At 45.3% G+C, this 12,711-nt stretch overlaps 1 protein-coding gene across 3 annotated transcripts in view; it reads left to right on the forward strand.

Moving 5' to 3' along the window:
- Positions 1-11,878, forward strand: part of CTTNBP2NL (CTTNBP2 N-terminal like) — a 50,730-nt gene extending 38,852 nt beyond the window's left edge. For all 3 annotated transcript variants that reach the window (XM_034654097.1, XM_034654098.1, XM_011223690.3), the window contains 3 exons: positions 1,839-2,069; positions 6,119-6,226; positions 7,677-11,878. In XM_034654097.1, coding sequence (XP_034509988.1) covers positions 1,839-2,069; positions 6,119-6,226; positions 7,677-9,158 — 1,821 coding nt within the window. In that variant the 3' untranslated portion in view covers positions 9,159-11,878. The remainder of the gene's footprint in view (positions 1-1,838; positions 2,070-6,118; positions 6,227-7,676) is intronic.
- The last annotated feature ends 833 nt before the right edge of the window (positions 11,879-12,711 follow it).

Here is a 12,711-nt window from a genome sequence, read left to right on the forward strand (position 1 = left end):
ACACTATTCCTTTTAAAAGTGTGACTAAAAACTAGCTGCTTCTGTTTTACTCTTGCTGTGATTTTAAAAAAGAATAAAAATAGCCAATTCAGGAATTGGTTTTGTTTTTCTCCATCCTAAAATGGAACAGAGACTATTTTGAAATTTTACTGAGGATTTTCTTTTTAATTGGGAGCTGAAAAAATAGGAGACTGTCTTGGACTCTCTCTTCCGAATCCTTGCCCCTTTAATTCACATGCTTACGCACACGCACACACTTGTAGAAGGTCAGGAAGATGGTTATCTTAAGATAGTAACTTAAAGGAACAAATTGATAAGACTCTTCATAGTTCCAGCATACTAATTTTATCCAAATACCCCAATAATGTCTTCATTTAAAGTGGTTGTAGTTAAGGGCACCTGGCTGGCTCAGTCAAAGGAACGTGCGTTTCTTGATCTTGGGGTCATGAGTTCGAGCCCCATGTTGGGTGTAGAAATTAGTTTAAAAAAAAAATCTTAAAAAAAAAATTTTTTTAATGGTTGTAGTTAAGCCAGAAGTAAAACCCAGGGCTTCTAACTCTGCTTTGAACATTTGCTAGCTGATACCAACACTAATGTGCAGCATCAAGCTAAGTGATTCCTCAGTCTTGAACTTGGACGGTCTAATGAAGGAAGCATCATGTTTTCAGGACTGAAACATACTTCTGAGTTAAACCCCACATTTGCTTTATTTTCTTGAGGGATTTTTTTGTTTTTGTTTTGCTTTGTTTTTTAAGCATAGCCATTGAATTGTGAATTTCCCTTTCTTTTCAAATGGGTTCCTCTTTGTGGATGATGGTGGTAAGAAAACCTAGCTCCGCCCCCCACCCCAAAAAAAGAAGGAGAAGAAGAAAAGAAAAAGAAAACCTAGCTTTTGATGAAATAATTTTTAAAAAATTGATAAATGACAGTAGTTTTCATGACTAGATTTCATTTGAAAGCTTAAATTGTATGGTACTTTGCTACGGTTTTTGAGAAAGTTTCCTCGATGCTGTTATTAACCCTTCATTTTTTTTTTCATTGTAAAGTCTCAGGAACCTCTTTAATGTCTGTGTAGTAAAGTAATCGTTAATGTCACTCTGCTCCCCTGCATGTAATAAATATATGGTGCTCACACGAAGTAATACTTCAGGTCTTTCCTGGTAGAGCCGAAAGAATAGGGAAGCCAAAGAGTATCTTTTCCACCTTCTTCCACCAAGACCCAGATCCCTAAACCAGACTCAACACCAGCTCGCATTCCCCGCTCACCTTCTCTCTCATCCCTGAAGCCCACCAAGCCCTGAAGGGGACAGAAAGGAAGATGGCAGGTAGCAGCGAACAGAGACTAGGAGGGGTGGAATTTGGCAGCAGGCAGAAGGGATTTTGTCTGCACCTCTGGTTGTGAGTGCCTCTGCCCTCTTGACCCACCGCTACCTGAGTGAGGTTCTGTATGTTCGAATCACAGATAGTCATAGACTATGACTTATGGTCATATAGTGACCATAAGTCATGACTTATAACAGTGTTATGTTTATTTTGGGGTTTTTTTGTTTATGTTTACGGCTGTTTATGTTATGTTTATGTTTGTTTATTTTTGTTTATGTTTATTTATTATGTTTAACATAATTAGCTCTACGTAAGAATTTGTCCTCATTAGTATTATTATACTGTGCCCCCTTTCTGGTGTTGTTTTTACATTAAGATGGCCCAGTCACCCATCAGATTTGTAGTCAGCAGGTCCCATTCATACTCACGCTACCATCTTTAACGTATAACTATGAGCAAATCCCCCTCCGCAATAGTTTTAAAAAGCAAAATGCTCATTTTTTCCTCTTTCCCAGGCTCAGCACAGGGATACTTTCATTGAAGAACGCTATGGAAAATACAACATCAGCGATCCTTTGATGGCTCTACAGAGAGACTTCGAGACACTGAAGGAGAAGAATGACGGCGAAAAGCAGCCGGTCTGCACAAACCCACTCTCTGTCCTTAAGGTGGTGATGAAGCAGTGTAAGAACATGCAGGAGCGCATGCTGTCCCAGCTGGCCGCCGCCGAGAGCAGACACCGCAAAGTACGCCCACCCACCTGACTCGCGCCGCATAAACTCTTGCGAAGATCTGATAAGTAACGCCCGATACCGTCTTGTCAGCTGCCAGTTCCCTCAGTAATTCAGTTGGGAGGTCTCCTGGGCGTCAGAAGCCCCTCAGCCTGCCCAGGAGCCAAGAGCTCGGAAAGAAAACACAAGCTATTCAAAATGTTAAGTTTAGGGAGTATGCCAGACACGTTATTTAAGACGGCATTCCGTCCTGATAGGACGCTCCAGAACACTTGCTCTGTGTTTTCAGCTCTTGATCATCCAGACTTTGGCAACAAACTGGGGTGTGACCAAGCTCGTGGCTGAGCGGAGCCCTCCCCTGTTTGCTTACTTAAGTGATAAACAGCGAGATTAGCAGGTATTTGGGGAATGCCGTATGAGAGAGAGGGAATTTACCTGATTATAAACATGCAAGCCAGTGGATTGTTTTTATACATCTCTAGTTTTGAGATTCGTTGAATTTTACTTCTCCTGAAACCATAAACAGTCCCTAGGATTGTTTACCTTAAAGCTGTTCTACCCTATTAGGAAAGTGTGTGTGTGTGTGTGTGTGTGTGTGTGGTGTGTGCGCGCGCCCGCGCGCGCTTGCCTGCATGCGTGTTTGTGTCCAGATCTTACAGCCTCTAGTTAGGAAGGCAAACCTGTGCTTTCCTCGACCTCATCTCATTGGAATTCTAGCGCTTGTGATTTTGTTCCCCGACCTGCCATTTACCACTCAGATTTGGCCTATAAAAAGTGCTTGGCTAAAATCTGCTTTTTTCTAAAACTATTGGTTTAGATTTATACCAGCAAAGGAGACATCAACACATTTAAGTCGGAAGCATTTTATTCTGAAAAACTGGGTCAAGAGCTGCAAATTGATGAACTTTAGTTTACTTTTATGATGACCTGCCATCTGCTTAAAATGCACCTGACAATTCACTTAGGCACAGGTCTCGCCCATGATGTTTCTTACTCTTCCCAGGGTCCAGATGAAAGGCCAGGCTGGAGATTCCTTTTTTTTTTTTAAGATTTTATTTATTTATTTGACAGAGACAGCCAGTGAGAGAGGGAACAAAAGCAGGGCGAGTGGGAGAGGAAGAAGCAGGCTCCCAGGGAAGCAGGGAGCCTGATGCAGGGCTCGATCCCACAACCCCGGGATCACGCCCTGAGCTGAAGGCAGACGCTTAATGACTGAGCCACCCAGGCGCCCCCAGGGTGGAGATTCCTAACCATGGATGGGCCTCAGATGTTCCATGAACCCCCTGAAAAAATACAGAAGGCCAAATATCCATATGTTTTTATAGAATGTGAATTTTTTCCCACATCTTTTTTTTTTTTAAGATTTTTTTAATTTATTTATTCGACAAAGATAGAGACAGCCAGTGAGAGAGGAAACACAAGCAGGGGGAGTGGGAGAGGAAGAAGCAGGCTCATAGGGGAGGAGCCTGATGTGGGGCGATCCCATAACGCCGGGATCACGCCCTGAGCCGAAGGCAGATGCTTAACCGCTGTGCCACCCAGGCGCCCCTTTTCCCACATCTTTAATTGAATTCTCAGAGTTGTCCAAGACCCAGCAGAGTTTAACCTCTGGCCTAGAATGGAGTAATCTAAAGACACATATGCCCAATTTAAAATGTGTCGGTAGTTCTGAGTTAGTTGCCTAAGTTTGGGGACCTTTTACGTAATCCTCTAAGAAGGTCTTCACAGCATGCTTGTTTGATAGGCCTTTTGCCCCCTTCCTCCATGAGGCAGCCGAGCTGCACTGAAGGGTTGGCTGGCTGTCATGCCCACGAAAGGTGTAGTGCTGGGATGATTTGTGGCTGTAGGTGATTAGGGAGAGGAAGAAGTTAAACATAATTCAGAATTCTTAATGTGAGATTTTTTTGAGTGTTAAATATTTTTAAACCAACTGTCTATCGATTTGTAAGGGTTTTATCTAAGTAAAACACTGACTTTGTTACAAATCAAACAGTACCTAGAGGCTTATAATTAGGGTGCTCATTGTCCCAGTTTGCCCAAGAGAGTCCCAGTTGAGGTCTGTCGCCTCGGCATAGTCATTAAGAATGCTCCCTTTGACTCTCAGAAGTGTTGTGGTTTGAACCGTAAATTACATGCTTACCCTGCTTGTTATGAAACATAGAGTTCCCTAGTCCACCTCTCCCCATTCCCTCTTCTCCCTATTCAGAGACAACCACTTTTTTCTTTTGAGCATTTATATTGGTAGCTGAATTCCAGATTTCTAAATGGTATACTATTTCCTGCTTATCAATTCTTGATACTTATAGTGCATCCTCTCATTACAGATACAGGTTTGTCTTACACCCCGCCTCCCATTCCACCCTCCCACCTTCCCAAAACAGACACAGTCCCCTTTCCTCACCCCCATTCTCTGTTGTGTCTGGTATTCCCAAGTCCTGAGCCTGCCACATTCTGTTTCTTCTGCGGATGAACATCTGCCTTAGGCCTGAGCAGAGGATGCTAACAGTCTACGTTCAGGAATCAGGTTGAGGGGACAGATACCTTCTGAAAAATAGAGATTTTGTTTCCTACCCGCATCTCACTTCTCCTCTGCAGCACCTGCCACCTCCACGTTCCAGATCTCTTTGGGAGGGCAAAACGGCTTCCTTCCCAATACCAAAGTAGCTACCACGCCTCTTGCCTCCTGCCCTCTTCAAATGCTATTGACATTTCTTGTCTGCTACAATCTGTCTTTCGGGGTTTTTATCTTTTCGTTGCGTTTCTGTAATTTTAGAGGGCTCTCCCAAAGGAGAGGAGATGATCGACCACCAGTAGCCAAAACTGTTTTTCTAATAAGTTGAAAAGTTAGGGTTTTGGGTTTTTTTTAAGGATTTTATTAAGTAATCTCTATACCCAACATGGAGCTCGAACTCACAACCCTGAGATCAAGAGTTCCATGCTCTAATGACTGAGCCAGCCAGGTGCCCCAAGTTAGGCCCTTTTTTTTTCAACCAGAAGGAAGAACACTGAGATGTTTTCATTTAATAAAAATGGGTTTCATGTCCCAGGAACTTTTCTCTCTTTACTCAAGAAAATTGGTAGTGAAGAGAAATGCTGAGAAATGGTCATTGGGAGGACAGTGCTCTGCCCTAGAGGTCTGGGCCAAGGCACCTGGGATGTAGGAGCAGAAGCTGCTAAGAAATCCCTGCCTTTCAGGGGGCGCCTGGGTGGCGCAGTGGTTAAGCGTCTGCCTTCGGCTCAGGGCGTGATCCCAGCGTTCTGGGATCGAGCCCCACATCAGACTCCTCTGCTGGCAGCCTGCTTCTTCCTCTCCCACTCCCCCTGCTTGTGTTCCCTCTCTTGCTGGCTGTCTGTCTCTGTCAAATAAATAAATAAAATCTTTAAAAAAAAAATCCCTTGCCTTTCAGAATTGCGCAGTTAGAGGTGGGATTATGTGGGAGATGTCCCTTTAAATGTGTACAGTAGTCGCCTCCAGATTGGCTTAATCCTTTGGTGCCAGGATAAGTGAAAGGGGTAGGCAGATTAATTAAAAGGCCTTCTGAAAAATCTCCACGCAGGATCCCAAGCATTGAGGATTTTTCCATGCAGCGTGTTAAGCGCGAGAGTGTCTCCACCTCCCAGCTAATGATATACAAAATGCGTATTACTAAGTGGGGCACAGTGATGTGAGCCTGAGGGGAGGATCTCAGCTTTCAGCTCTCCGTGGTCCTGTCTTGCTTCATCAACTAGGCCCGTCCCCTAGTCTGAGCAAACTGCCCCCAGTTGCTGGACCTGTTAATTCTCGGAAACCTTCTCAACCCCTTCTCAACCTAATTGCTCTCCTGTATTTACTTGCCATTTTGTGCATCCTGAAATAAAGCATAGATCTTACTGTTTTCTAGCACAGAGCTTGCATATCTTTCACGCTCCTAGATAATGCGGTCCTTGATGGCCCTTACTGGGATGGATGGCTTGATCTCTGGAACTCTCTTAGGTGCTCAGATGGGCGCTTAGTATTTAACTGTATTGTATTATAAGGGTGTTTTCTTGATATTTGGAATTTTATTTCTTTAATTCTTTTAAAGGTGATCCTAGACCTTGAGGAAGAAAGGCAGAGGCATGCGCAGGACACCGCCGAAGGAGATGATGTCACCTACATGCTGGAGAAAGAGAGAGAGCGGCTGACTCAGCAGGTAGTGACGGTGGAGGGGCTCACAGCACCATGTGGCTAGAACAGCATTTCTCAAAGATTGTTCTGCAGGGTGTGAATTGGTGTTGTTTAACAAAGGGCTTTGTGGCCAAATAAATCTGGGAATTACTGGAATAAACAAAGTTAAATAGGTATCTAATTTCTTAGACCCTTGAGTACAGAAAAGTACATTGTGAGTCTTAAGAACAAGATGGTATTCTGAGTTTAGCAAATCCATATTTTCATAGACTCTTTTTTGACATGGCTCATTCACTGTGGGACTGTCATTCCATTGAATATACTTTGGGAACACTAGCTTGTAACTCTCAAGCATTTTGACTTAGGAATCCAGTGAGAAATACATTTAACACCACAAGCCAGTGTATAGACATACATAAACACATGCCTGAAACAGAAATCTCATGAAATTATGTATAACCCTTACTGCTTACAATAGCCATTCATTTTTTTTAAAACTTTGATCGTGGCTCATGAGATTGGTTTCCTCATCCATTAATGAGTCTCATTAATGAGTTTGAAAAACATTGACTGATAGGGTTCCATCAACCCTTTCCCTCTTGCTCAGAGTTTCTGTGCCTTAATTAGGGTTAGGATGATAATTAAAATAGACTGCACTTTCGTAAAAAGTACAGTTTATTTATTTACGTATTTATTTTTAATGTAAATTCAATTAATTAACATTTAATGTATTACTGGTTTCAGAGGTAGAGGTCAGTGATTCATCAGTCTTATATAACACCCAGTGCTCATGACATCGCGTGCCCTCCTTCATGCCCATCACCCAGTTACCCCATCCCCCCCACCCCCCTCCGCTCCAGCAGCCCTCAGTTTGTTTCCTATGGTTAAGAGTCTCTTATGGTTTGTCTCCCTCTCTGGTTTCGTCTTGTTTTATTTTTTTCCTCAAAAGTACAGTTTAAATGCAACTATTTGTTTTCGAGACCAGAAAGAATGCTTACTGAAACTTGAAGTTTTGTTTTCTTAAGAGTACACTTAAACGATGATGAGCCCCATATTGTACACCTGAAACTAACAGAAGACTCGTTAACTCTACTGGAGTTAAACTAAATAAATAAATAAATAGTTTTGTTTTCATCAGCATTCATCACGAAACCCCATGTGTGTGGCTTTGTGTTACCGTCCTGCTCGGTTCTGATTTCCTGATCCCTCTGCTGACCTAAAAAACACAAACGATGGTCTGCTAACAATGTAAGAACTAGAAGTGCCTCCTAAGTCCGCAGGAAAGATGAGACCCTAGTGGGTACATCTGGGTGGTGGGTGTTCCAAGGCTTCAGAAGCACTGGAGCCGAGCACGTGGCATACGAGGCACCCGTGCAGACGAGAGCCAGCCAGGACTGCCTCCCTGATCAGAGTTTTGCAACCGATCTCTTTGTTGTCTTATCCTAATCAAGCGGTATGGTGGCATTCTTTTCTAGTTGGAATTTGAGAAGTCCCAAGTGAAAAAGTTCGAGAAAGAGCAGAAGAAGCTGTCCAGTCAGCTGGAGGAGGAGCGCTCCCGTCACAAGCAGCTCTCGTCCATGCTGGTGCTCGAGTGCAAGAAAGCCACCAGCAAGGCGGCCGAGGAGGGCCAGAAGGCAGGCGAGCTGAGCCTGAAACTGGAGAAGGAGAAGAGCCGGGTGAGCAAACTGGAGGAAGAGCTGGCGGCGGAGAGGAAGCGAGGCTTGCAGACGGAGGCCCAGGTGGAGAAGCAGCTATCCGAGTTCGACATCGAACGAGAACAACTGAGAGCAAAACTGAACCGAGAAGAGAACCGGACCAAAACCCTAAAAGAAGAGATGGAAAGTTTGAAGAAGATAGTGAAGGATCTGGAGGCTTCTCACCAACACAGCAGCCCTACTGAGCAAGCAAAGAAACCGGTGACCGTGTCTAAAGGCACAGTGACCGAGCCTCCCTTGCTGGTGTCTGTGTTCTGCCAGACGGAAAGTCCACAGGCAGAAAGAACTCAGGGGAGCAGCGTAGCCAAGGTGACAGCCACTGGGCTGCCTGGTCCCCCCAGTCCTGCTTACTCGTATGCAAAAGCCAATGGCCATTTTGAGCCAGAGATACAGACCGCCAAGGAGTCGGTGGCAGGCAGCAGCACAGAAAACCAAGTTTCTCCACGAGAGAGACCTGCAGGGTCGGCACAAGAGAAAGCAGTGGAGAATGGCGGGGGTCCCGTGGGAATCGAGGCTCCTGGCCCAGCACCTGGTCACCTCCCGTCCAGTGGGGGCTCACTGTCTCCCAGCAGCACGGCCTCCTCCTCCCTCACATCCTCCCCTTGCTCCTCCCCGGTGCTCACTAAGCGCCTGCTGGGGTCCTCAGCCAGCAGCCCTGGCTACCAGTCATCCTACCAAGTAGGGATCAACCAGCGGTTCCACGCAGCCCGGCACAAATTTCAGTCGCAAGCGGATCAGGACCAACAGGCCAGTGGTCTGCAGAGCCCCCCATCCAGGGACCTGTCTCCCACCCTCATAGACAACTCGGCCGCCAAGCAGCTGGCCCGCAACACCGTCACTCAGGTGCTCTCCAGATTCACTAGCCAGCAAGGGCCAATCAAGCCTGTCTCCCCCAATAGCTCTCCCTTTGGCACAGACTATCGGAATCTGGCCAACACTGCCAGCCCGAGAGGTGACGCCAGCCATTCTCCCACTCCAGGGAAAGTGTCCAGTCCGCTGAGCCCTCTCTCTCCAGGGATCAAGTCCCCCACCATCCCCAGAGCTGAGAGAGGAAACCCTCCACCCATCCCGCCCAAAAAGCCTGGCCTCACCCCTTCTCCATCCACTACCACTCCACTGACCAAAACTCCTTCCCAGGCCTCCTCTTTGGCCACCGCGGAGGACCTCGCCGTCAGCTGCTCGCCCACTGCCGTCGTAGCTAACGGCAAGGACGTGGAGATACTCCTGCCCCCCAGCAGCTAGTCCCTCGCGGGAGTCTCCACGGCTGACATTCCACCCGGTTTCGTCCAAGAGCTCAGAGTCCAACCGTTGAGTCAGATCATGTTATTTATTTTGATAGTAGCTGAAACCATCTGTATGGTCCATTTAGTGTATTTCGCCTTTTTGTATTTTTTTAAGTAGAAACCGAGTCGTTTGGATTTTTATGCCTCACACCTTTGTACTAAAGCTAGAAGGGCACCCCAGAGACGTCTCCAGCTCAGCAGTCACCGTCTTGTTGTGACAGAGCAAGCTAATTGAGGACCAGGTGGTGATTTGCTGTCTATTTTGGGACTGGAATCACTCCACACTCATTTTGAATTATGCAGAAGTGGTTCATGCAGATTTTTATTCCAGATGAACATGTTTAAAAAGTGCCTGAAATAAGACTGCCATACGAATGTGGTTCTCCAGCGAAAACACAAAATGCATCATCTGATTGCAGAAAATGAGATCCTCCGTGAATCTTGAATGTTAAAAACCAACACTGCTTTTAATCCTCTTTTACTGTTTTTAATATAAGCTTTGTGTTCCGAAACAAGGCTGCGTCAGTAGAACGGGAATCCGAAAGGTGGGTGTGAACTCACCACCAAGCTGAGCTTTATCGAGCCCTCAAGAATCCCTCCTGAGCAGGAAGCAGATGGGGTGCTGATTTTCTCGTACTTCTGAAAAACTAAGTCACTCCCAGTTTCCCGCAGCAGTTCTTGAATAGAATGAAATCACAGCTCCCTTCAACAAATGTCTTCAGGCATCTACTGTTGTGTAAGGAACTTCTGATTCCGATTGCTATTACTTGAATAGGAAATGGTTACTCGTTCTGTATAAAAAGTTGTGCAACAGAATGAGATCTTTATTATGTAGTCAAAAAGCAATAACTTAAAATTCATTGTCTTTGTAATATTATAAGTCAAAATTATACAGGTTTTACCAAATTGTTATACTTACTCTCCGAGCTGCCAGCACTTGGTGTCTGTATCTGTGGAACCAAATTAACTTTTCCCTAAATGGAAGTACACATATATCTGTATAGACACACACCCCTTTACGTGTTTGACATACACACACTTAAACACAGAAATATTAGTGTGATTATATCTTGGAGTTTGCAATATAGCATAAAGGGCGAGTAGAAATGCACATTAAGATTACCTAACAGAGCAACTCTGTGTGGCTGGGACCCAGTCGGTCAGAGGAGGAATCTGGTCCACAGGGATGGGTGGTGGTTGGTTGGGGGGGGGTGGAATTCCAAACGAAGTCAGGTCTTCAGCCTCCTAAAATGCCAGAGCCAAACTAACCCCATTGTCACAAAACATAACTGGCCATATAAATGAGAGAAACAGGTCACTCAATCCAGTGCTGTAGGTCAGCGGGGATGGGGGAAGCTGTAACAAGCTGAAGTGCCTCAACCCCCTTTGAAAGGCAAGGGCCCCCCCCCCATGCAGCCCCAGCTGCTTGTGGCCATGCAACAGTACTAGACCAGGGTTACCAGCTCCTCAAATTTTTGTGAAATCCAAATTTTCATAGAAACAGTCTCACTTTTAAATACTGAAACAGACTCAAAAACAATTTGAAACTGCTGGTTAAACACTTCTGCAGCTGGGTTTAGCTCACAAGCTGCCAAGTTGCAACCTCTTTCATTCTAGAAACTTCTGTCATTTCCATCATTGTGAGTTTGTGAGGACAGACATCTCCCCTCTTTCCAACGTGTAGGCTAGTGCAGCTGACAGAGTCCATAGAATATAAGGACGATCCCCGTCTTCCAAACAAGACTTTGCAACCCAGCTTCTGAGCTGGGTGGTTATAGGACTTTGTGTCCGCAGGGATGGAGAGGCCTTGGTGTCCTCGTATACATTCTCCCGAGCCAACATCTACCCAGCAGCCCTGACCTCCTGCTGTAATTTAAATCTATTTTCTCTTAATCCAATATGAATTGATGGGGGACAGGCCGGTGATGGAAATCAATGTATAAATCACAATTGGTGTCTCCAGGGCTTACAGTTCAATTAAGGCAAATATATCAAAAATTAAAATATTCCTCATGCCCCAGGGTGTCTACCAAATGATGAACGGGGCATCTTATAAACTGCCCAAAGCAATCATGCATTAAACTTCATTCCCACGCACGGCCAAATGAAGTGATAAAATAGCTGAACTTCCTAAACAGGAGAGGGGCTACAGTCCCAGAGTGTTATTACCTCTCTTGCTTTAAATGGTAATCTTAAAAGTTGCATTGTGCTCTTCCTTTGTTTCGGCATAGATATATATATATAGAGAGAGAGAGAGACTATAAGGAAGTTTATTTCTTAGGAAGTGCACTGAATAATGTATTTCTTTTACAGTGTAATATGGGGGTGGGGAAATGCAAAAGAAATGTGTATTTTTGCTAGTTGCCTATCTTCTAAGATAAATAAGCACAATACTGCAATGGATCCAATAATCCAGCTAGGTATTATAGATTAGTATTTAAGTTTGCGGTAGATCGTGTGTGTGTGCTAAGTAAAAGTTCCATGAGTCACAATTTTGGTACTAACCCATGTTGCGGACGCTAGATTGCTAGTCAACAGATGCTGATGGGCGTGCAATGCATACCACAAGCATTAACTAGTCATTGTCATTTGTAAAGCCAAATGTACCATGCAGAAGTCTTCATCCATTTTTATAGCAGACTACATTAAAACAAGTTAAATCATACTGTCTGGGGAAAAGCTAGTCTTGTTTGTACAAAGTGAAGGATGTTGCACAACCAGGCCTGTTTTGTCAGGGAAGGAGCAGGTGGCATCGAGGGAACACACGCCTGTGGCTTTCGAAAACCAAGTGAAGTCAGTGACCCGTCCAGGTTAGACTCCAAAAGGAGCTGGGCTATCAGTTTTCTTGAGAGCCTTGGAGCTGGAGGAAACCTTTGTGATGATCCAGTCTGTAATTTTTAAACCCTGGAGGAGTGTGAAGGGGTTCTGGACCTTTTGAGAATCTAAGAAACACTGGACTCCATCCCCAGAGAAATGGATATACTAATAGGCAGAAAGTGGTTGGTGGCTTCCCAGGATCCAGAGACCCTGAAGCCATCCGTGATTCATGTACTCGAGCTGAAGAACACCTGATCTTGTCCTGCCCTCGCGTTTCCCCGAGTGACTAATGTATCCCTTGTCTCCTAGTCCAGTGCCCGGGGGCTCTTATGCTGTGAGCAGGCACGGGCTGTAGGCAGACAGAAGCGCCTGAAAAATCCTTTGATGTGCAAAGGTTGTGGAGACAGTGTGGATGTTTACATATGTTAAGTTTCCACCATTTAAGCCAATTAGCGATCATGTCAGCAAACACTGGGTACATCTATTTTCCTGTAACAGCCTCACCGTCCGCAATGCTGCCTTGTCTTCCCAGTGTGGGTCCCTCGTGGCTGGTGTGGGGTCTCCCCCCCCCCGTCCCTTTCTGCGCCCAGAGCATCCCTCCGTCCCACAGACAGTCCTGCAGGTCTGTTTGGCTCCAGACCGCGCCTCCGCCCTTCTTACCCACGTGGATGTGGCCTCTTCTCTACATTTAGCTG

The sequence above is a fragment of the Ailuropoda melanoleuca genome, chromosome 2 (genome assembly GCF_002007445.2).
Source record: "Ailuropoda melanoleuca isolate Jingjing chromosome 2, ASM200744v2, whole genome shotgun sequence".
Classification (NCBI taxonomy): domain Eukaryota; kingdom Metazoa; phylum Chordata; class Mammalia; order Carnivora; family Ursidae; genus Ailuropoda; species Ailuropoda melanoleuca.